Source organism: Lolium rigidum, chromosome 7 (genome assembly GCF_022539505.1).
Source record: "Lolium rigidum isolate FL_2022 chromosome 7, APGP_CSIRO_Lrig_0.1, whole genome shotgun sequence".
Taxonomy (NCBI): Eukaryota; Viridiplantae; Streptophyta; class Magnoliopsida; order Poales; family Poaceae; genus Lolium; species Lolium rigidum.
The window spans coordinates 9,614,303-9,640,189 of record NC_061514.1 but is presented as its reverse complement, the minus strand read 5'-3'; the positions used below and the strand labels follow the sequence as shown (position 1 = coordinate 9,640,189).

General features: G+C 45.5%; 1 protein-coding gene across 1 annotated transcript; it reads left to right on the top strand.

Moving 5' to 3' along the window:
* Positions 1 to 12,848: 12,848 nt before the first annotated feature.
* LOC124670867 (receptor-like serine/threonine-protein kinase SD1-8) lies at positions 12,849 to 22,659 on the top strand. The gene is made up of 7 exons (XM_047207335.1): positions 12,849 to 13,478; positions 19,776 to 20,379; positions 20,483 to 20,784; positions 20,865 to 21,111; positions 21,203 to 21,417; positions 22,084 to 22,230; positions 22,354 to 22,659. The coding sequence occupies exons 1-7, from the start codon at positions 12,849 to 12,851 to the stop codon at positions 22,657 to 22,659; spliced, it is 2,451 nt and encodes an 816-aa protein (XP_047063291.1).
* Positions 22,660 to 25,887: the final 3,228 nt, after the last annotated feature.

Here is a 25,887-nt window from a genome sequence, read left to right as displayed (position 1 = left end):
TCATATCACCTCTGATCATGTTCCATATGATGTCTCGTGAGTAGTTCGTTTAGTTCTTGAGGACATGGGTGAAGTCTAAATGTTAGTAGTGAAGTATGGTTGAGTAATATTCAATGTTATGATATTTAAGTTGTGGTGTTATTCTTCTAGTGGTGTCGTGTGAACGTCGACTACACGACACTTCACCTTTATGGGCCTAGGGAAATGCATCTTGTACTCGTTTGCCAATTGCGGGGTTGCCGGAGTGACGAAACCCGAGCCCCCGTTGGTATATCGATGCGGGGAGGGATAGCGAGGATCTCGCAGTTTAAGGCTGTGGTTAGATTTATCTTAATTACTTTCTTGTAGTTGCGGATGCTTGCAAGGGGTATAATCACAAGTATGTATTAGTCCTAGGAAGGGCGGTACATTAGCATAGGTTCACCCACACAACACTTATCAAAACAATTAAGATTAATTAGCCGTATATAGCGAAAGCACTAGACTAAAATCCCGTGTGTCCTCGAGAACGTTTGGTCATTATAAGTGAACAAACCGGCTTGTCCTTTGTGTTAAAAAGGATTGGGCCACTCGCTGCAATTATTTCTCTCGCACTTTATTTACTCGTACTTTATTCATCTGTTACATCAAAACCCCCTGAATACTTGTCTGTGAGCATTTACAGTGAATCCTTCATCGAAACTGCTTGTCAACACCTTCTCGCTCCTCGTTGGGATCGACATTCTTACTTATCGAAGATACTACGATACACCCCCTATACTTGTGGGTGATCAAGACTATTTTACTGGCGCCGTTGCCGGGGAGTGGAGCGCTATTGGTAAGTGGAATTGGTAAGGGAAATTTCTACTCGTTTGTGCTGATTTTATTTCTGCCTGTCTGCTGTAATTCATTATGGAGAGATCTTCTCTTGAGTGTTTATTTGGGAAATCTACTACTACCGCAAAGGTAGTGGATGAGGCGCCGGTAAGGAAGAAATACCATACAAAATACCTATGAAAATTATTGAACGTGTAGTGGGTAACCGTTATACGGGGGATGGAACTGTCCACCCCGGAGATCATTTATTGTTCTTACATGAATTATGCGGTTTATTCAAGTGTGCAGGTATTGCTATGGATGAAGTGAGGAAGAAACTATTCTCTATATCGTCTGTCCGGTAAAGCGGCGCATTGGTATAAATTCATCGGATAATGGGGATTCTCTTGAATGGAATGATATTGTGCCCCGGTTTTATTCTAAGTTCTATCCTCCAAGTGAGATTCACAAAGATCGAAATCGCATATATAATTTTTGGCCTCATGAAGGAGAGAGTATTGCCCAAGCATGGGGGAGATTGAAGTCCTTAATGCTCAAATGCCCCATTCATGAGCTTCCTGGTAATATTATTATTGATAATTTCTATGCAAGACTTTCTTTTGAAGACAAGACCTTGCTGGATACTTCTTGTTACGGATCATTTACACGCAACAAGGAAGAGTTTAAAAGGGACCTTCTTAATCGGATCCAAGAAAATATCGAAGGATGGGAGAACGACAAGGATAGAGAATCAGGTATAAATTATGATTATAAATGCATTGAAGCTTTTATGGATACTGAAAAATTTCGTAATATGAGTGCTACTTATGGTCTTGATTCTCAAGTTGCTGCAAATCTTTATAAAGCTTTTGCTTCTCATTATGAATTGCCAAAGAAGAACTTTGATAAGTATCATGAACCGTATAAAGATAAAATTGATTCATCTATAAATAAATGTGTTGTAGTGGAAACCTGTTGATCATGTTATTCCTGAAGCTTATATTGAAAAAACTCCTTTCCCCGCTAAAATGAAGGAGTACTCTGTTATAAATAGTGCGGTTCATAAAAGTGAAAAGAAACCTATAGAACCTGAAGAACAAATAAAAGTTGAACCTGCTGTTGTAATTATTAAAGATCTTGTGACTGAAAATGTGGAGGATGGTCATATTATTTTCTGTGAAGATGCCTCTAATATTGTTTCACATCCTAATAAGTCTAGGAAAGCTAGTGTTCCTATGCTATCTGTTAGAATTGGTGATCATTGTTATTATGGTTTATGTGATATTGGTGCAAGTATTAGTGCTATTCCTTATGAGCTTTACACGGAGATTATGCACGAAATTGGTTCTTGTGAACTTGAAGATATTGATGTGGTTATTCGGCTGGCTAATAGAGAAACTATTTCTCCAATTGGTATTGTTCGAGATGTGGAAGTTCTATGTGGTAAGATTAAATATCCTGCTGACTTTTTGGTACTTGGTTCTGCTGCTAGTAAATATTGTCCTATTATTTTTGGTAGACCTTTTCTAAATACTTGTGGAGCTATTATAGATTGCAAGAAAGAGAAAATTTTGACTAAATTTGCTGGTGAATCTTATGAGTTTAACTTCTCTAAATTTACCAAAACTCCTTATAAAATTGATTCGCCTAATAGTGATTTTAAAGTTGATAAGTGTGCATCTATTGCTCTTGCTCCTAGTAATCCTTTGCAGCAACATTTGGAGAATAGTGAGAGTGAAGTTTTTAGGGAAGAAAGAGATGAGCTTGATGAAATTTTCCTTCGTCAACCTATTCTGAAACATGACTTACCGGTTGAAGATTTAGGTACAACACCACCGCCAAAGGAAGATCCTGTTTTTGATTTAAAACCATTGCCTGATAATCTTAAATATGCTCATATTGATGATAAGAAAATATATCCTGTTATTATTAGTTCTAAGCTTTCAGAGTTTGAAGAAGAAAGGTTATTGGAGATATCGAAGAAACACCGAGGTGCTATTGGCTACACTCTTGATGACTTGAAGGGGATTTCTCCCTCTATTTGCCAACACGCCATTAATATGGAAGATGATGCGAAGCTCGTTGTTGAACCTCGGCGTCGTCTAATTCCTAAGATGAAGGATGTGGTAAGAAATGAGGTATTAAGACTCCTTGAAGCTGGTATTATATATCCTATTGCTGATAGTAGATGGGTTAGTCCTGTGCATTGTGTTCCTAAGAAAGGAGGAATGACTGTTGTGCCTAATGATAATGATGAGCTCATACCTCAAAGAGTAGTTGTAGGTTATAGAATGTGCATTGATTATCGAAAAGTTAATAAGGTTACTAAGAAAGATCATTACCCTTTGCCTTTTATTGATCAAATGTTAGAAAGGTTATCTAAAAATACTCATTTTTGCTTTCTTGATGGTTATTCCGGGTTTTCACAAATTGCTGTTAAAACTAAAGATCAAGAGAAAACCACTTTCACTTGTCCCTATGGAACTTATGCTTATAGGCGTATGCCTTTTGGTTTATGTAATGCTCCTGCTACTTTTCAAAGATGCATGTCTGCTATTTTTCATGGCTTTTGTGAGAGTATTGTAGAGGTATTCATGGACGATTTTTCCGTCTATGGAAATTCTTTTGATAGTTGCTTGCGGAACCTTGATAAAGTTTTGCAGAGATGTGAAGAAACTAACCTTGTTCTTAATTGGGAGAAATGCCACTTTATGGTTAATGAAGGAATTGTATTGGGACATAAAATTTCCGAGAGAGGTATTGAAGTTGATAGAGCTAAAGTTGAAGCCATTGAGAAGATGCCCTATCCTAGGGATGTTAAAGGTATTCGTAGTGTTCTTGGTCATGCTGGGTTTTATAGGAGGTTTATTAAAGACTTCTCCAAGATTTCAAAGCCTCTTACTAATCTTCTTCAAAAAGACGTACCTTTTGTTTTTGATAATGATTGTAAGGAAGCTTTTGAAACTCTAAAGAAAGCCTTAACAACTGCCCCTATAGTTGAACCTCCTGATTGGAACTTACCATTTGAAATTATGTGTGATGCTAGTGATTTTGCTGTAGGCGCTGTTCTTGGACAGCGAGTAGATAAAAAACTGAATGTTATTCATTATGCTAGTAAAACTCTTGATGCCGCTCAAAGAAATTATGCTACTACTGAAAAGGAATTGTTAGCTGTAGTCTTTGCTTGTGATAAGTTTAGATCTTATATCGTTGATTCAAAAGTTACTATTCATATTGATCATGCTGCAATTAGATACCTTATGACAAAGAAAGATGCTAAGCCAAGGGTTATTAGATGGGTACTTCTGTTGCAAGAATTTGATTTACATATTGTAGATAGGAAAGGTGCTGATAATCCTGTTGTCGATAATTTGTCTAGATTGGAAAATGTTGCTTATGATCCTGTTCTCGTTAATGATAGTTTTCCAAATGAACAATTGGCTGTAATAAAGGTGAGCTCGCGAGACGAGTCCTTGGTATGCTGATTATGCTAACTTTATTGTTTCCAATTACTTGCCTCCAACCTTTTCAGACTCAGCAAAGGAGGAAATTCTTTTATGACTTGAGGCATTATTTTTGGGATGACCCACACTTATATAAAGAAGGAGTGGATGGTATTCTGCGAAGATGTGTTCCCGAATATGAGCAACAAGAGATATTGAGTAAATATCATGGGAGTGCTTATGGAGGACATCACGCCGGAGATAGAACCGCGCAAAAGGTTCTACAATCAGGTTTTTATTGGTCAACTCTCTTCAAAGATGCAAGGAAGTTTATTTTATCTTGTGATGAATGTCAAAGGGTTGGTAATATCTCCAGACGCAATGAAATGCCTATGAATTATACTCTTGTTATTGAACCGTTTGACTGTTGGGGATTTGACTTCATGGGACCTTTTCCCTCTTCAGAAGGTAACAATCATATACTTGTTGCTGTTGATTATGTTACTAAATGGGTGGAAGCTATACCTACAAAAAGTGCTGATGGTGAGACCTCTTTAAGAATGCTTTTAGACATTATTTTTCCTAGATTTGGTGTTCCTAGATATATTATGACAGATGGAGGTTCTCATTTTATTCATGGTGGTTTTAGAAAAACTCTTGCTAAATATGGTATTAATCATAGAATTGCTTCCGCTTATTATCCTCAAACTAGTGGGCAAGTAGAATTATCAAATAGAGAAATTAAATCTATTTTGCAAAAGACTGTTAATAAAACTAGAAAGAATTGGGCTAGTAAATTGAAGGAAGCACTATGGGCTTATAGAACTGCTTATAAAAACCCCATGGGAATGTCACCTTATAAAATGGTTTATGGAAAAGCTTGTCATTTACCTTTAGAACTAGAGCACAAAGCTTATTGGGCTGTTAGAGAACTAAACAAAGATCCTAAACTAGCCGGTGATAAGAGGTTGTTGCAATTAAGTTCTCTAGATGAATGGAGAAGTGAAGCTTATGAAAATGCTAAACTCTTTAAAGAGAAAGTTAAGAAATGGCATGATAGAAGGATTATCAAAAGAGAGTTTAATATTGGGGATAAAGTCCTATTGTATCGGTCTCGTCTCAGATTCTTTGCAGGGAAATTACTCTCTAAATGGGAAGGACCATATGTTGTTGAGGAGGTGTATCGTTCGGGAGCAATTAAAATTAGTTCCCTCCAAGGAAATGCCACGCAAGTGGTGAATGGACAAAGACTCAAGCATTATATCTCAGGTGATTCTTATAATGTAGATGTTGATGTTATTCGAGTGGAAACACCAGAGGCTTTCATCAAAGGTCAAATTGACAGTCCGCCAGAACTCGACTTTGAATAGGTAACAGTACAGGTAATAAAAAGTTCGCGATTTGCTTTCCGAACAATGTTTTTGCTGTTTTTGGAAAATATGAAAAATTACGAGATCGAAACGGAGTGGAGGAGGCGCACGAGGAGGTGCCCCCACAGGCCGGCGCGGGCCCCAGCCTGGCCGCGCCGCCCTGTGAGGAGGCCACCTCGTTGCCCCTCTCCGACTCTGGTTCGACCTGGTACTTTCCGTTTGACGTAAAAATTCCTGCTATATAATCCCCCGGACCCCTGGAGGTCCGTATATCGTTTTCTCGACGTGTTTTGTTTCGAGCTGTTTCTGCCAGGATCTATTTTCAATCTAGGAGCACCATGGCCTCCGACAACAAGGGCAAAGGGCCTTCGAAGGAAGAAGTAAAAAGGGTGTCGTCAAAACAAGAGCAACAAGCTGTTGGGAGTAAGCAAATCTTGGTGGGATCTGTTGACACTCGACGTTCTTTCTCTCATAACTTGCAGGGACCCTTACCACCTGCTCTTGGCCTCGACTCTTTCCCTGTGCTGGAAGAAGCTCTACGGACTACCGATGAGTTTTGTGGTCAATATCGGGCTCTAAGAAGAGAAGTGGAGATACTCCAGGAGGAGAATTACCGACTCCGTAGAATGCTGGAATATTACTCGATACCCATCACAAGGTCGCCACCGCCAACTTCAGATAACAATGAATCTCTTCGAGTCTTAGTGCAGAATTGCCAAGCTGAGAAACCGAAGTCGAAGGAGATCTCGTAAGAAGCGCGGGAGGAATTCATCACCGCCATTGCCAAAGGAGTAATTCATCATCGGTATTGGCATCCCCTTGGTTTGTTCCAAGCTTGGAGGAGTGCCGCGGTATCACATCATCACTACCTTTTTACTTTTTACTATCAAGTAGTGTCATATCATGAGTAGGGAAGTTATCATATAAGATGGGTTGCAGTGTGGAAGTATCTCTCTTTTAGTCGGTTGTCTATGTATCCCTTGGTGTGAGTTATCGTTATGAAATATTAATGAGAAGTCTTATCATTTACATATTGCACACCTTATTTTAGTTTGCAATTTCTATTATATGATTGATCTTGATTTTAGTATTGGTACCACTTTGGGAGCATTGAGTAAATCTATTTGGTTTTGGCAAACTTAGCATTGGTCAATAGCAACAACACCTTGAGGTTTAAGTAGAAAAGAGAAATATATATAGTTGTTTCATTGTCTTCCTTTCTTGTTAGCTCATAGCTTATTATTCTGAAGTTAAAATTGTTTGTGCTTACAAGAAAGATGCATGATTGTTTCTATCACATGTATATTCGTTTGTTTCCCTCAACTTTTGTGCTTGCTAATTAACCTTGCTAGCCAAAGACCTGTACTGAGAGGGAATGCTTCTCGTACATCCAAACCTCAACCCAAACCTATGCCATTTGTGTCCACCGTATCTACCTACTACATGGTATTTCTCCGCCATTCCAAAGTAAATTGCTTGAGTGCTACCTTTAAAATTTCTATCCTTTACCTCTGCAATATATAGCTCATGGGACAAATAGCTTAAAAACTATCGTGGTGAAGAATATGTACTTATGTGTCTTATTTCTTAGTAAGTTGCTTGTTGAGCGGTAACCATGTTTTCCGGGGACGCCATCAACTCTTTTACCTTTGTTGAATATCATGTGAGTTGCTATGCATGTTCGTCTTGTCTGAAGTAAGGGCGGTTTTCACAATCAAATGGTTTGAGTATGCATACTGTTAGAGAAGAACATTGGGCCGCTAACTAAAGCCATGAGTCATGGTGGAAGTTTCAGTATGGATAGCTAATCCTCAATCTCTTATGAGAATAATAATTGTTGTTGAATGCTTATGCATTAAAGAGGAGTCCATTATCTGTTGTTTATGTTGTCCCGGTATGGATGTCTAAGTTGAGAATAATCAAAAGCGAGAAATACAATGCGAGCTTTCTCCTTAGACCTTTGTACAGGCGGCATAGAGGTACCCCTTTGTGACACTTGGTTGAAACATATGCTATGCAATGATAATCTGTGTTAATCCAAGCTAATTAGGACAAGGTGCGAGCACTATTAGTATACTATGCATGAGGCTTGCAACTTATAAGATGTCTTATACATAACACATATGCTTTATTACTACCGTTGACAAAATTGTTTCTTGTTTTCAAAATGAAAAGCTCTAGCACAAAAATAGTAATCCATGCTTCCCTCTGCGAAGGGCCTGTCTTTTACTTTATGTTGAGTCAGTAAACCTATTTCCCTCCATCTTAAGCAAGCATTTGAGTTGTTGTGATCAAACCATTATATTGTGATTTACTTCATCATGTCTTTTACTCTTCCTTGTTTAGTACAAGTTTTATCTGAATGAATACAGCTTTGAAAGTTATCAATGATTACTATGATTGAGTATGCAAGTTTACCATAAGCTTTAATATGAAAGCACTGCTCCATAGATGAGTATAATCTGTTAATTGTTCTCTGACCAAGAACGAAGTTTGCCATCACCAACTATGATTTCTTATGCACCTTTATTTGTGATTACCTTATACTTGTTTCAAGTTGAGTTATATGAGGAAGTTGTTCACTAGAATGTCTTGTGTGAATGAATATGATGCTTCTTGTCCGTATTTGATTTATCGACTCTTCACTCCATAAACATGTGGTCCTGTTTACCGAGTTCGGTTTCGCTTGGGGACAAGCGAAGTCTAAGCTTGGGGGAGTTGATACGTCCAATTTGCATCACTAATTTATATCATAATTTGTTGTTATTCATTGATATATTTCATATTTGGAGATAATACTTATGTTATTTCATCTATTTTGCATGTTTCATGATTATTGGAGGATCGCGCACCGGAGTCGGGATTCTGTCTGGAAAAGCGCCGTCAGAATGCAATATTTCGGAAGATCAACTGTTGACGAAAATTATATGAAAAATCCTATTTTTACAGAAGATGAAGGGAGCCAGAAGGGGGAGCCGAGGGGACCCGAGGTGGGCCCACCCCATAGGCCGGCGCGGCCCAAGGCCTGGCCGCGCCGGCCTGTGAGGAGGGGGCCCACAGCCCCCTCTCGCCTCCTTTTCTTCGCGTACGTCTTCGTCCCGAAAACCTAAGCTCCAGGGGTACATCGCGAAGAGCCACAGCCGCCTCTGCGGGGCGGAGAACACCGAGAGAGAAAGAGCTCTCCGGCGGGCAGGAATCCGCCGGGGAAATTCCCTCCCGGAGGGGGAAATCGACGCCATCGTCACCGTCATCGAGCTGGACATCATCTCCATCACCATCATCATCATCTTCATCATCATCACCGCCGTCTCCACCGCTGCACCTCGTCACCGCTGTAACAATTTGGGTTTGATCTTGATTGTTTGATAGGGGAAACTCTCCGGTGTTGATTTCTACTTGTTATTGATGCTATTGAGTGAAACCGTTGAACCAAGGTTTATGTTCAGATTGTTATTCATCATCATATCACCTCTGATCATGTTCCATATGATGTCTCGTGAGTAGTTCGTTTAGTTCTTGAGGACATGGGTGAAGTCTAAATGTTAGTAGTGAAGTATGGTTGAGTAATATTCAATGTTATGATATTTAAGTTGTGGTGTTATTCTTCTAGTGGTGTCGTGTGAACGTCGACTACACGACACTTCACCTTTATGGGCCTAGGGGAATGCATCTTGTACTCGTTTGCCAATTGCGGGGTTGCCGGAGTGACGAAACCCGAGCCCCGTTGGTATATCGATGGAGGAGCGATAGCAGGATCTCAGAGTTTAAGGCTGTGGTTAGATTTATCTTAATTACTTTCTTGTAATTGCGGATGCTTGCAAGGGGTATAATCACAAGTATGTATTAGTCCTAGGAAGGGCGGTACATTAGCATAGGTTCACCCACACAACACTTATCAAAACAATGAAGATTAATTAGCCGTATGTAGCGAAAGCACTAGACTAAAATCCCGTGTGTCCTCGAGAACGTTTGGTCATTATAAGTAAACAAACCGGCTTGTCCTTTGTGCTAAAAAGGATTGGGCCACTCGCTGCAATTATTTCTCTCGCACTTTATTTACTCGTACTTTATTAATCTGTTACATCAAAACCCCCTGAATACTTGTCTGTGAGCATTTACAGTGAATCCTTCATCGAAACTGCTTGTCAACACCTTCTGTTCCTCGTTGGGATCGACATTCTTACTTATCGAAGATACTACGATACACCCCCTATACTTGTGGGTCATCAATGATATCATTTTTCCAAATTCCTAAAGGAGTTTTGCATCGTTTGAATTATCTTCTTTCAATATTCTTTTCGCAAGGGGATAGCGACAAAAAAGAAATAGCGGCTAACTAAGTGGGGAGTGGTGTGTCGACCAAAGGATCAAGAAGGGCTCGGGGTTCATGACCTTCAGGTTAAGAACAGAGCTTTACTTGGTAAATGGCTAGCTAAACTGCTCACTAAGGACAGGTCTGGCAAACCATTCTGAAGAGAAAGTATGTCGGCTCAAAGGCAATATCCCAGGTCTCATGTAAACCAGGGGATTCATACTTTTGGGTTGGCCTTATGGCGACGAAGGGACACTTCTTCCAATTTGGTTCTTTCTCCATCAAAGATGGGTCGCTGATAAGATTTTGGGAGGATAAGTGGCTCGGGGATTCCTCTCTTCGAGAACAATATCCGACCTTATATAATATTATGCGTCATAAGGGAGATACCTTAGCCAATGTTATGGAGCCTTATCCACCCTCTACGACGTTCAGAAGGAATCTTACTGGACCAAGGTAAGCATCTTGGGATGCCCTGTTGATGCGTTTGACATCTGTCCATCTAACGCAAGGGCCAGATGAATTTCGCTAGAATCTAAATGAGAATGGGAAATTCTCAGTTGACTCCATGTATAAAGCCTTGATCCAACCTATGGAGCCGGTATCTAATACTAAGTTTATTTGGAAGATGAAAATACCTTTAAAGACTAAAGTCTTTGCATGGTATCTTCGTCTCGGGGGAGGGGGGGGGGGGGTCATCCTTACTAAAGACAATCTTGCGAGACGCAACTGCCAACAAAGTAAAATGTGTGTATTTTGTCATCATGACGAGACAATTAAACACTTATTCTTTCAATGCCGGTTTGCCAAATCTATATGGTCAATCATCCAAATGGGTTCTACCTTGTATCCGCCACGCAGCGTTGCCAACATTTTTGGCAATTGGCTAAATGGAGTACATCAAAGGTTTAAAATTCTTATTAGGGTGGAAGTGATTGCAGTAATTTTGTCGCTTTAGCTACGTAGAAATGACAAGGTTATTAATAACAAAAATGCTACTCTAATGCAGGCTATCTACCGGTGCACCAGTTTGCTCCGTTCATGGTCATCGCTTCTGCGTATGGAGGATCGCGACCTCTTTACGAAGGTGTGTACACGGTTGGAGGACACGACGAAGGATTTTATTACCCTACATGGTGGTAGCATAATCTAGGGATTGCTCCTCCAGACCTTTAGTGTTTCAGGCTGCGTCATGTTTTGTTTTCCTGTTTCCTTTTCCTATGTCGTTTATATTTGGTTCGGTTCGTTTCGAATGCGGCTGTGTGCATCTTAGTTATGCAGAGGCCGGATGTAATACTTAAATCTTTTGAGTAATGAAATCACCCTTTATTGAAAAAAAAATCAACCAATACATGCCAGCTATCTTGTGAGGAATCCCGAAGTGGACAGTGGACGGGCAACAGACTGTGCTCCAAGTCCACCCTCCAAAGTCAAACATTGGTACGTGCAAAAGAAGAGTTCATGCGGCCAGGCCACACTGGGCGCCAAGTCCACCCTCCAAAGTGAAACATTGGTGCGTGCAAAAGAAGGGTTCATGACTCGTATTGCAAGGAACATCCATAATTTTCTCAACAAAAAGGACGTGGCTACACAGTGCCCGGTTACCGGTTAGTCTTACAGAGTGCTCCCTTTGTCTGAAAGGGATATTTACCCAAAATAGAATGTGGTCCACGAAATTGAAGTGACAGCTAACAAAAATAGAAGTCGGGACGGAAAGTGACAGCTAACAGAAAGAGAAATCAGGACCGTATCTGCGCACATGCAGCGATGCACTTTTTTTTTCCGGAGCGTGCCAATCAATACGCGATCACGAGAAAAACTGGTCTGCCGCTTTTTTCTTCCTCCAATTCATGGAGTTTTAGTACAAAATGTTACATCCTGGATAATTTTCGTGCCTTCCTAGAATGTAAGAAATTGGAGTTTTGCTAAAATGTTACATCCCAGAAAAAAAAAATTCGTGCCTGGCATGTAAGAAATTGGAGTCGACTACAAAATGTTACATCCCAAAAAAAAATGATGTTTGTGATTCCAATTGAGAATGTAAAAAATAGCAGAGGTGGATGTATAAAAAGAAAGAAATGTACATCCAACAATAGGAGGAACACACTATTGTTACATCTAAAAACCTAGGGAGAAATTACTAATCAAGATCTTGCATGTAGAAAAAGGGGGAAAATCATGCACAAGACCGACCCTCGCAGCAGATGAACGTGATCTACAGCGACCACAGGCGCCAGACCGCCGACCACTGGGTTCGTGGGAGCTCAGGCCGGAGACGGCGAACGGCGGCGGCGCCGTACCGCAGCCAGGGAGCTCAGGCTCGGGGCTGCGCGTGTGACTCCAGTCAACACGTGGCCACACGGCCATGGCTGGGCTCGGACGGGCCACGGACGTTGCCGACACCATTCATGACGCCGCCGATCTCAGCGAAGAGCGGAGCCAGACTTGGGCGCCGATCCGGCTATCGCGATGTGGATTCGCCGAGCGGAAGCAGACGTCTAGCGCCGCCTGCATCGCGCGCGTTCGTCGAACGTCCTGTGCGCCGGGGACGGTTAAGTCGTCGGCGGAGGCCGGGCGCGTAGGGGCCGGCCGGGGGCGCCGTAGGATCCGCACCGCCACAGCCTCATGTTCCTCCCCTGCCAGCCTCAGCTCTCGTGATGGTGGCGATGGAGCTCGATTTCAGGGGTTAGAGATGGGGATGAGCTAGATGGGCACGGGAGTTGGAGATGGGGATGGGCACGACCGCGCCTTTTGTTTTGGTCGCATGTGCACGTGGTCCCCGCGGGGAAGCATCTAGTCCCGCATGCACACAGGTGGGTAGTTTCAGCCGTTTGATGAGGATCCAACGAGCATCAGATGTGAGCACTCCGTAAGACACTAGAGAGCCCAGGCAGAAATTAGATTTTGCGCAACAAAAAAGGAACACCTATGTACACTCGTTACGCGGTAACCGGCCGCAACATCACCGACGGCGACACACTCGTCTCTGCCGGTGGGTCCTTCACCATGGGCTTCTTCTCTCTCGGGGTGCCAGCAAGGAGGTACCTCGGGATATGGTTCTCCGTGTCGGAGGACGCCATGTGCTGGGTGGCCAACCGAGACCGGCCGATCAATGACAGCTCCGGCGTGCTGGTGCTCGGCGACGGCGGGAGACTACTCCTGCTGGACGGAGGCGGCCAGGTCATGTGGTCGTCGAACGAGACAGGCGCTGGTGCTTCCGCCGTGGCGGAGCTGCTCGACTCCGGTAACCTCGTTGTTCGCGACAGGGCCAGCAGCCTCCATCTGTGGCAGTCGTTCGACCACCCGTCGAACACCTTGCTTCCCGGCATGAAGACGGGCAAGAACCTGTGGACCGGTGCTGAGTGGTACATCACGTCATGGTGGTCGCCCACCGACCCGTCTCCTGGGCCTTACCGGCGCGGCACGGAGACGGAGGGGTTGCCTGAGAACGCGGTGTGGCGTGGCAACGTCAAGACGTACCGGACGGGACCGTGGAACGGCCTCTACTTCAACGGCGTCCCGGAGATGGTGTCGTACGCCAACATGTTCACATACCAGGTGAGTTCTCACGTTCAATAATTGCAAGATTTTCAGACATTTTTGTAGATGTCAAATAATCGTTCATCGGTCAAAATATTTCAGCTATTAAAAATCGAATTTTAGAATTCTTTAATTCTGAATTTCGCTTAAATTCAAGTCATTTGGGATATTGCATAAATATTTCTGAAACCAAATTCAAAAGAGATAAGTCTGATTTACCCCCTAAACTTGTTTTAAAGTTCATTTTACAACCCTTTAGTCTACTTTGGTTCAACATGCAACCTCAAACTCTGAAAACTGTTCAGATTTGCCCCTTTCTCTAACTTTGACCTGTTTTTCTACCACATCACCTTTTTTTTTCTTAATCTCAGAACATTCAGTAATCAGTACATGTACTATATCTTCAGAGTACACGTTAATTTGTACTACCTCAGTTCTTGTTTAATTGACGCAGGATATAGGCTAGCTAGTAGAGCATTTCTGCTTGTCCCGCGTCAATTAAATGCGAACGGAGGGAGTACTACATGCGTGCCTTCTTCACCTTCCTCTCTGATCGTGCCTGCTCCTCCGTTGAACAAGCTAGAAAACAAGATCCAAATCGAATCACACCCAAATCGATTCAAATCATTTAGTACTACTTGTGGGATGTAATCATTGTTAGGGCAATATGGTTGATGTATTACCAGGGGGTTAAAGGCCACAATATATAGTAAATGTGCAGGCGCAAATATGCAACAAGCCTCCTAACATATGAGGAAACTACAATATACAGATATATACCCCCCCCCCCCCCCCCCGCAAACTCATGGTGGATCCACAACACTGAGTTTGGAGAGTAAAAAGTCATGCTGCGCTCGAGTCTGTGCCTTTGTAAAGAAATCCGTCAACTCCAAATCTGAAGGCACATAATGAACCGCAACAACCTCATCATGCACCTGAGCACGTGTATAAAAAGCATCAACACCAATATGCTTGGTCAGCTCATGCTTGACCGGATCACGTGCAATGCGATAGCACCTGTACTTGTCGGACAAAAGTAGAGTGGGTGTCGTAACAGAGACCCCAAAATCTGCAAGCAACCACCGTAACCAGGTCACCTCAGCAATCAACAAAGCCATAGCCCGCAACTCAGCCTCAACACTCGAACGGGAAACTGCGACCTGTTTCTTCGTCTTCCAAGCAACAAGCGAACCACCAAGAAACACACAGTGATCAAAAAGTGAACGACGATCCGTAGGATCACTCGCCCACGTAGCATCCGAGTAGCACTGGAGCTGGAGAGAGCTGCAACGGGGAAAGAAAAGGCGACGAGTGATCGTAACACGAAGATAACGAAGAACGCAGAGGGGATGACTGTAGTGAACAGTGGTAGGAGCTGAGACAAACTGACTCAGAATATGAACAAGATAAGAAATATCAGGACGAGTGACAGCAAGATAAACAAGACTCCTAACAAGATGGCGATAACGGGTGGGATCAGGAAGAGGATCACCATCAGTAGGACGAAGCTTAACATTAAGCTCCATAGGAGTATCAACCGTGCGCTCATCCCCAAGAGCAGCACGAGCAAGAAGATCCTGAATGTACTTTTCCTGAGAGATAGAAAAGCCATCAGAAGTGGAGGAATCCTCAATGCCAAGAAAATAGCGAAGAGGACCAATATCAGTCATAAGAAACTGATCTCGAAGACGAGCATTGACAAAGGCAATATACTCAGGATCATCACCAGTAATGATCATATCATCAACATTGAGAAGAAGAGTGCGTCCATGAGGAGAAGTGTGAACGAAAAGTGTTGGATCATGGAAACTAGGAGAGAAACCAGCAGCAGTCACCACAGAGGCGAAGTGCTCAAACCAGGCACGAGGGGCCTGTTTCAGACCATAGAGAGAACGGCGAAGACGACAAACCATCCCATCGGGAACAGAATACCCAGCAGGAGGCTGCATGTAAACCTCCTCACTTAACTCGCCATTAAGAAAAGCGTTCTAAACATCAAGCTGAGACACAGACCTACGTCGAACAGAAGCAACAACAAGAAGAGTACGCACAGTGGTCTATGAGCCACAGGGGCAAAAGTCTCATCATAGTCACGACCGTGCTCCTGCTGAAAGCCACGAGCCACAAGATGCGCTTTATAGCGCTCAAGAGATCCATCAGAGCGAGTCTTAATTTTATAGACCCACTTACACGTGATAGGACGAACACCAGAAGGGGGAGAAACAAGATCCCAGGTGCCAGTGCGCTCAAGCGCAGCGATCTCCTCAGCCATGGCAAGCTGCCATTCATGATGACGCTCGACATCCCGATAAGAAGTCGGCTCGGAGACGACAGAGAGACCATATTGACTAGGAAAGTAACGAGCTGGAGCACGACGCTGACGAACAGGCCGTGAAGGGGGAAGCTCATCGGCAGAGGACACCTCATCAGAAGAAGAGGAAGAAGGAACAACATCGGAAGGATCCGAAGCCGGAGAACGAGGATTACTAGGGGAACTAGACGGAGGAGAGGATGGCGCCGAAAGGGTTGCATCAGAACTAGGAGGTGAAGGAAGGACAGCAGGTGGTGCATCCGGAAAAACAAGAAAAGAGATATCATCCACCGGGTAAGTAACAGAGTTGGGGCGAGGATAGAAGAGACACGTCTCATCAAACATGACATCACGAAAGATGCGCATCCGACAACCAACAGGGTCCCAACAGCGATAGCCCTTATGCTCATCACCGTGTCCGAGAAAAACACACTCAACAGACTGAGCGGTCAGTTTGGTGCGTTCGCGAGGAGGAAGAAGGACATAGCAAACGCAACCAAATAAACGAAGAGTCGAGTAATCACTGTATCCGAGAAAAACACACTCAACAAACTGAGCGGTCAGTTTGGTACGTTCGCGAGGAGGAAGAAGAACATAGCAAACGCAACCAAATAAACAAAGAGTCGAGTAATCTGGAGAGCTACCAGAAAGACGCTCGAGAGGAATGCCACCTTGAAGGGCAGCAGAAGGCTGAATGTTAATGAGGTAAGTCGACGTAGCGACAACCTCAGCCCAGAAATGCGGCGGAAGAGAGGAAGCAATCATCGTAGCACGGGTAGTCTCAAGAATATGACGATGCTTACGCTTGGCGACACCATTTTGAGCATGGGCACCGGGACACGAGAACTGAGCGAGGGTACCCTGCTCGGCAAGAACACCACGCAGGTGCTGGGAGATATACTCTCCGGCAGCATCAACACGAAACACACGAATAGGCGTGGAATACTGAGTACGAACCATGGCTGCAAAACGCTGATAAATAGAGAGCACCTCACTGCGAGAGTACATAAAAAACAACCAGGTGTACCGTGAAAAATCATCAATAAACAAAATATAGTATCGATGACCCCCTTTGAAGGAAAGGGAGCCAGACCCCAAACATACGAATGAACTAAATCAAAAGGTCACTGAGCTACAGACGCACTAGTAGGATAGGAAAGCTGAATTTGTTTGCCTAACCTACAACCCTGACACGAATGCAAAGACACATCTCCTGAGACAGACCCCAGAAGACCACTACGAACTAATGACGTTAAACGGGAGCCACAGAGGTGACCCAGCTGATGATGCCACTGCTGAAAAGATCCAGTGACAGAAGCAGCAATCGCAGGAGAACTGGCAGATGAAGTGTCAGCAGAAGGAACGCGAAGCCAGTCTAACTCCGAGACCCCCGGAGACTCAAGGCTGCGAGGGCCAGCTCCAACCAGGGCATGTGTACGGCGGTCCTCAACAGCACAAGAATCAGCGTCAAGAATGACGCGACAACCAAAATCAAGTAAGCTGACTAGCAGAAAACATGTTCATCTTAAGACTAGGAACATGAGAAACATCAGGAACAGAGAAAGACGAAGTTGAAAGGGTGCCTCGACTGGAAACATGAAGAGAGGTACCATCAGCCGTGATAACACGGACATGAGAAACAAGAGAGCGAAGAGCAGAAAGAATAGAAGACGCAGAAGTCATATGAAAAGAAGCTCCAGAACCCAGATACCACGGGGATGACGTACCTGACTGTGTAGAAGGTGGTGGTCGCGCGGTGCCAGAAGAGCCAGACACAGAACCAACAGTACCCGTCGAGAAAGAGGCTGTAGCAGCGAGCAGACCACGAAGACCACGGATAATGTCCTGATCAGATAGCGCAACAGCAGAAGATCCTGAAGAACCAGCCTGTCGACGAGTATAGTGCCGCTGACGTAAGCTGGGATCCCTCTGCCAGCAGCTAGAGATAGTGTGGCCAGACCTGCCACAGTAGGTGCAGGGAGGTGCCGTCGTACCACAAGGCTGCTGAGGCTGACTCTGGCCCTGGACTGGAGGAGTAGAGAGTATCGGCGGTGCTCCAGACCGCAACGACACCGGCGGCATAGGAGGTCCACGAGCAGACGGCACAGGAGGGCCACGAGCAGCAAGCACAGAGGGAACCTCAAGAAGACCAGCACCACGAAGACGAGTCTCCTCAGCACGAAGCTCAGCCAGTACCTCAGAGAGAGGAACACGACCACGGGCAAGCAACTGTGCACGGCGCGGCTCAAACTCCTTACGGAGCCGCGACAAGAACTCAAAAACGCGCTGAAACTCCAGATCCGCGCGCATAGTGAAACAACAGGGACAAAGAATCAAGCTGACGCCAAATAGCAGCACTCTGAGTGTAGAACTCATCAATAGTAGAATCTCCCTGCTGAAGGGCATGCTCCTGGCGGACCACAGACATATAAAGAGCATCCCTAGACGACTGATAGCGCTGACGAAGAAAAGCCCACTGAGCAGCAGCAGTGGGAAGACCCATGAACTCAGCGACATGCCGAGGCGGAACACCGGAGGTGAGAACAGCGGCACCACGAGCATCCTCATCTATCCACTGAGTGTAGTCAGTCAGATCCAGCCGGTAAGTCGCAACAGCAGTAAAGTGGTCCTGGACCTTTCGGTCATAATCAGCCAGAGCAGTATCATCAGCACTCGTGGCTGCATCCTTATCCGCCTGAGTAGCATCAGGGGCAAGGGCAACGGGAGTCGATGCAGTAGGCGTCGTAGGAGCAACGAGGCGCGGCGGACAGGAGACCTCCCAGAAAGCACTCCCCAAAGACGAAGACCGTGCATGTGGACGCGCATGAAGGCAGCGAAATCAGGATAATTCGCGCCATCAAAGATCACCGAGCAGCGAGGAATCGCCACATAGCCCGACGAGGAAGACATATCAGCACTTCTTCTTTTTTTTTTTCTCAACTCAGATCGAAAACCAGCGGATCGGAACACCCGATCGAAACACAGCCGACGAAGAGGCGGCCAGGAAGGGAGAGGCCTGGGGGGGGGGGAGAGGCCTGGGGAGGAGTGGGTGGTCGGCGGCGAGCCGTGATCGGTGGAGAAGAAGAGTAGCGGGAGGCGGCCGGGAAGAAGGGGAATCGGCCGAGGAGCAGGCGGACGGGGACGGGCCGGCCTGGGGGCGGCCGGAGAGCAGCCGGAGGACGGCCGACGGACGGCCGGCGGCGAGCCGAAACGGCGACCGGAGGGGCGGCAGCCGGAACGAGACGAGCGGCAACTACGGCCGGGGCAACGTACAGACTAGAGGACCAAGTTTTGCTTTGATACCATGTTAGGGCAATATGCTTGATGTATTACCCGGGGGTCAAAGGCCACAACATATACAGGTGCAAATATGCAGGAATCCCCCTAACATATGGAGAAACTACAATATATAGATATATACGTCTAACAATCATATAGACCAGTTTGCGGTTTTGCAGTTCCTCACCGAGAACGGAAGGAGACAACGCATATAGAGTAGTTTGCAGTTTTGCAGCTCGTCGTCAAGACCGGATGGAGGCAACGCAGCTGCTTAACCCAGTCCTACCTAGTGGTAGAGGCGGGGGGACGCCGCAACAACCTGTGAAGAGGTAGGGGTGGGCGACGACTTGGACACGGTCACGGGCGGTCGGCTGCGGCCTGAGCAGGGGCAGGGGCCCCCGATGGCGCCGTGAGCTGGTTGGCCGGCGGAGAAGACCAAACTCCGATCCTATTTTTGCGACGAGGAGGCAGACTCCTTCCGTTATCGCGCATGCATATAGGACGATCCTTGTGCGTATTTTACTAAGAGGATGATAAAAGAAAAACCGGTGACATGGCAAGAAAAACTGGATCAAAACCTATCAAAACGTTGAAAGGTGTAATTCCGAACGGTTTTCAGAGTTTAAGGGTGTATGCTGAACTAAATTAGATTAAAGGGTTATAAACTGAACTTTGAAACAACTTTAGGGGATAAAATGGACTTCTCTCAATTCAAAACCATCCAGGTCACGGTCAGCCCCGGCGAGGTCACTTACGGGTACCACTCCAAGGCCGGCGCACCACTGTCGCGAATCATAATCACCGACACCGGCATGCTCCAGCGCCTAGCCTGGGACTGGAGCAGCCGGGCGTGGAAGACCTTCTACAGCGCGCCGAGGGATGTGTGCGACGCGTACGCCCGGTGTGGGGCGTTCGGTCTGTGCGACGCGGGCGCAGCGTCCACTTCATTCTGCAGCTGCGTCAAGGGATTCACGCCCGTATCACAGTCGGCTTGGTACATGCGGGAGACATCCGGCGGGTGCCGGCGGAGCGTGGCGCTGGACTGCACCGCCGGCGACCGGACGAACACGAACACAACGGACGGGTTCGCGGTGGTACACGGCGTGAAGCTCCCGGATACGCACAATGTGACGGTGGACGGAGGAATCGGGCTAGAGGAGTGCCGGGAGAGGTGCCTCGCCAACTGCTCGTGCGTGGCCTACGCCGCTTCCGACATGCGAGGAGGTTCCGCCGGCCATGAATGCATCATTTGGTCAGGTGACATCGTCGACATCCGGTACATGGACAAAGGACATGATCTCTACCTTAGGCTTGCAAAATCTGAACTAGGTAATTAACAGGATCAAATTCTCAGTTCCAGGGCAAGTATGTATGTTTCAAATTTGACATATTTTTTTTGACGTGAAATTAACTTTTTTGCAATTTTGCTTAGCTGAAGAAGCCAGGGGCGGCAGGATCAGCGTGGCAATAATGGCGACCATATGCACAGTGTGCGCGGCCGCGACCATATTGCTCTGTCTAGCCTTGATAATTTGGAGAAATATCAGAAGAAAGATCTTGCGTGCTGCACGGATAGTTCATATTAACAAGGACGCTGTTCTCGTCGAAGCAGGCAAGCCTCCAAACGTCTCCACGGCCGTCGCCTCCATTGATCTTGCCACCTTAGTGAATGCCACAAGAAACTTCTCCAAGAAGAACGTGATCGGCGAAGGCGGTTTCGGGGTCGTCTACGAGGTCACAATACAACTCAGCTCAGCGCAACACATCAGGAACATAGGCGTTGAATCATGATACAATAGGATTTTCTTTTGCAGGGCCAACTGCCGAATGATCATCCACTGGCGGAAGGGTTACCTGGGAGGAAGGTCGCGGTGAAGAGGCTGAAACTGTCGTCGTGTCTGCCAGGCAGAGTCCTGAGTCATTACGCGAGGGAAGTGGAGATCGTGTGCAACCTTCGGCACCAGAACCTTGTTCGTCTCCTCGCCTACTGCAACGACGGAGACGAGCGGATCCTGGTGTATGAGTATGTCCAGAACAGGAGCCTGAACCTGTACATATTTGGTAAGTACAATCTGTGCTACCAACTAAATCGGTATATTTTTTGCAGACAATAGTCATGACTGAACCGGTTGGGAACTTGTTGAATTGATAGGTAAACCCAGCGTGCGTGCTTCGCTTGACTGGGCGAAGAGACTGCAGATTATCCGCGGAATTGCTCAGGGCGTCTGGTACCTGCACGAAGGCTCAGGGGAGAACCTTGTCCATAGAGACCTCAAGCCGTCTAATGTACTGCTTGATCAGCAGTTCGTGCCCAAGATCGCAGACTTCGGAACACTAAAGCTGTTCCATGAGGACCAGACAGGCACCGTGAGAAACCCCGCACACTCACTCTAGCTTATTTATGCTATTACCTAAGCTACGTTTCAAAATATTCTCTCCAGTTTAAAATAATTGTTTAAAAATAGATGTATCTAGATATGTTTTAGTATGTAGATACATACATTTTTAGCAATTATACTGAACTGGAGGGAGTATAATTTTTTCAGAAAGCTAGTTTAGCTTTCTAAAAAAAGGAGTGGTGTTTTGGAACATGGGTGCATATGCTCCCTATATTTTGAAATGCATGTTATGAACATTTTAAATTTTAAAAAAATTGAAACAAAAAATTTGTACGTACATCTTCATGTGCTACGCGCTCACAAAGTCGTTTCATAAAAAATCGACTTATCATGTGACGTGTGTAAAAAAGACAAAATTCAGTGCTAAAAATAATGCTTTTCACAAGATAAAGTTTATCCTTTTTACATAGACCGCAAAAAATATTGGTTTTTCGTGAAACTTAGCGAATGCACATACATTATGGAGATGTACGTGTAGAATTTTTTATCCAAATTTTTTGACATTTCGAAATATGTTTTTTTGGTAGAGGGAGCATACGCACCCGGGAGCCGAATTGAATTTCCCTCTAAAAAAAGCTTACGTAACGGAGGTACTACTTAATACGGCAAAAATGTATTTTTCCTAACACGGTAGAGTTACTGGTGCAGGGGATACGCGTCGCCTGAGTACGCCAAGGACGGCGAGATGACGCCCAAGTGTGACGTTTTCAGCTTCGGTGTGGTACTGCTGGAGATAATCAGTGGCCGCAAGAACAGCGCTGCACCGAGCGTCATTTCTCAGGTGAGCATTGAGCACACATGTATACGCAGAGCGCCGGATTAATTATACTGTATTGTCTAGTTAGGACCGATGAAATCATCAAGATAAGGCCTGCATTGTTGTAACCATCTGCACTTGTCGCAGGCGTGGAAACTGTGGGAGGAGCATAGGGTGATGGATCTTCTGGACGCTTCGGTGGTGGCGCCAGCGCGGCGTTGCTCACGCTCAGACGACATCTCGTCGGAGCTGCGCCGGTGCATCCAGATTGGCCTCATCTGCGTGCAGCAGTCGCCCGGAGATAGGCCTGCCATGTCCGCGGTTCTGGCCATGCTGAGGAGCAAAGACTCTCTGCTTGAGCAGCCCAAGGGCCCCGAGCAGCAGCTAGGGCCGACGTGTAATGGTGGCATGTCGCTGGACTCGGAACCATCTACCGTGGTCAACCTCACATAGTGATTGCCTTAACCCATTTACAAGAGCAACTTGATGTTATTCCCTATCCTTGGGCTTGCTTACGGGTCTTCAAAGCTGCAAGTAGACCCCAGAAGTTAGTAAAACACGCTACCCGGATGTTTATACAATTTCCCTAAAGAAGGATTTACTCGAATTTACCATCTTATTTGAAATTGGGTTGTGTATATTTTTCGATAAAGGGCGCTTTATTACACGAAGTATCAAACATTACACCCAGCTTCTCCATAGGTAAGATGCACACAGTCATTTATGAATCCAGTATCCAAGAGAAACGAGTACATAAAAGATAAAGAAAAAAAGCCAACTAGTCAACAATTCCATTGGCTTCTATCCTACGGTTATGCTGTCACCCATGTTGGGTAATAAAGTTTTTGACCGTATTCTCCAAACGTGTAGACACCTCCATAAATAGGTCTCGGTCCTCGGAGCGTTGAAGCGGTGACCATGAACGGAGCATAGTTGTACATCTGTAGATAACCTGCATGATAGACACTAGTGGAAAACGGGGCAATAGGCCCGGTCCATTTGGGCCTTTAGACCCGGTTCCCGAACCGGGACCAACTAGGCGGGACTAAAGGGGGTACCCTTTAGTCCCGGTTCAAAGATAAACCGGGCCTAAAGGCCTCAACACGTGGTGCGACCAGGGAGCTCGCGGCTGGAAGGGCTTTGGTCCCGGTTCGTGGTACGAACCGGGCCTATAGCTGCTCTGCCGCGGCGAGAATTGCTATTTCTCGCCGCGGCACAGATTTGGGCTGTACCGGCGTTTCTGCCGCGCGGCAGAGAAACAGTCTGTTTCCCTTGCCGCGGCAGAGTTTCAGCAATGCATATATATATCATTCAAGAAACCACAAAAAATCGTCATGAATATATATAGACATCGTCAACGAGTACACGACATAGTCAACACAAGTACACGTAATGCATGCATATTTACAATACAACTTTTCCTCGAACGAATATCGTCCGACGTCACGATCTTCCGATAGTGCTCTCCACTCGGGGTAAGGACCTCGGTAATAAAGAATCCCGCGATTTCCTCTTGAATTGCTTTTATTTGATCCGCTGTTATGAGAGTGTCCCGCAGGCGTGTCATCTATATTTAAAAAAGGAGATCAATATATGAATGGAACTCAATACAATAGATGGTACTAATTAAGATTAATTGTGAAAATTTGTTATCGTACACGAGTGTGGTGTATTTGGGGATCCCCACCCTTGGGACAGGACATGTCACGCATGAAGGTGCGGACGTAGTATCCACATAAGTTATTCCCTTTTTCCTGCCTCATACACTTTACGAAAAAATAGTTCGATCAAACTAATAATCAAGCATCGTATTGAAAGTAAATATCATATATAAAGTTTCACGGACATAGCTATATATATAGTACTACTTACAGGGTAATCTCTAAATGTAAGCTCCGGTTTCCATTCACCCGGAACAGTATTGATGAACCGTTTCCAAGCCCTGCCCGGCAAAAAATAATGAGTAAATGAGTAATTGATTAGTTGATGATATCTTCGAATTAGAGCAGATGAAGATGCCAATACGAAATTGATTGAAACTACCTCCGGAGGATGGCAGCCATGTCCGCCCATTCCGCATATTCTTTACGTTTCGAGTCCATGACGTTTACGACTCCAAGGTGAAGATCAATGATTAGGAGAATAAAATGGAAACTGCACAAGCATAGCTCAATGATTACGAGAATAAAGTGGAAGGTGCACAAGCATAATGTATGTTATATATAACACTCACTTGAAGTTGTAGGGAAAGAATATATCCTCTTTGTCTGCTTGCTTCTCTAAAAACATTACGATGTTGTCCTCTCGTGTCCTTGGCGAAGTCTCGAACCGTAACTTCATGAACTGTGTTTGGGTCTATGAACCCCAGCGGTAGGAGCTTGCCTCTTTTGTATTCCAGCTTCTTCATTCCGCATAATTAAATGTATAGCGTACACAAAGAATATAATGAGGATAATTGTTAGTGCAAATGAATGAGCTACAAACTTAATTACACAAATAAATCACTTACAGGCAGTAGCAACTGATGACAGCTTTGTCGAGGGCGTCTTGATTGAATAACTGAAACAGTTCTTCTAACTCAATGTTTATCTCGTCTTCCCCCCGGAAGTAATGCTCATCTCTAAGATACACCGTGAGGTACCTTTCACTTCTTCGACGGGCTTTCGGTACCATTCATGCAACCTTCGCATCCGAGTCCCTAGACGCGCGAGCTCGCCAGTGTTTGACGAGATCAGATCCGTATCTATACGTGTTTACCACTTGAGCCGTTGGATAGTAATCTTCGTACTCAACCGATGCTCCCCGAGCTCTAGCCGCCCGTTCGATCATCGATGCCGTCTCCGGATCATGATATGGCTCCACGATGAAGTGGGGTGCGGCCCGAATGTCCTACTCGTCCAAGCCGGGCGACTTTTTTTGCTTCTTTCATCGCTCTAGAGGACTGTCCAAGAGAGCGGTCATAATCAGCTCTCAGCTCAGGTCTCTTCATTCTCGTCTCGGCAAAGTGCTTCACCTGTCTGCGGTGGAATAAACATCTTCTTCGGCGCAGCTTGCAAGAAACGCCTTTTGCTCTTCGGCCTGCTCATGTGGCAACAACTCGGAGTCTCGTTCCCTCATTGGAGTTGATGATCTCTTCGGAGCTGTAGGAGGTGCCGCGGACCGCTTCCTCTTTTGCTTAGGTGGAAGCGGCGGAGTCTCCCCGACGAGGAGGAGGAGGCGGCGGAGTATTTTCACGCGGAGGAGACCGGGTCATGGATAGGGGAATCATCATCGCGCAGAGGAGAATCATCACGCGGAGGAGACCGCACGAGTGGCGGAGGAGGCGGAGGTGGCCTCGCTTGTTGGCTTCTCACCCGGAAACACAATGTTCTCCTTCCGCCATTGCACGGTGGTTCTACGGGCTTCTCCCAGCTTCTTTGATTTCCCCATCTTCACCTGCAGTGGTGCTCAAGCACCAACCCCTCATACTCTCTCAACACTTCATCCACCATCACAACAAAGAAAGTCGTCTTGGACCGGACGGCAATGGTAAGACCTTGTAGGTAAGAGGATGCCGACCGCCGCCTTGAAGGATAGGTTGAAAACTTTAACATGCAGCTCACAAGGACGGCTCTCGGTGAGATCATCCACGGGGGTAGCGAGGAGGCTCGACCACCTGGTCATCATCATCATCATTATCCA

Bases quoted from the DNA above. Each gene is read 5' to 3' on its own strand.
- LOC124670867 (XM_047207335.1), top strand. From the start codon at position 12,849: ATGTACACTCGTTACGCGGTAACCGGCCGCAACATCACCGACGGCGAC. The intron at 20,380-20,482 runs GTAATTAACAGG...AATTTTGCTTAG, and splicing joins GCTTGCAAAATCTGAACTAG to CTGAAGAAGCCAGGGGCGGC. The intron at 22,231-22,353 runs GTGAGCATTGAG...CACTTGTCGCAG, and splicing joins CACCGAGCGTCATTTCTCAG to GCGTGGAAACTGTGGGAGGA.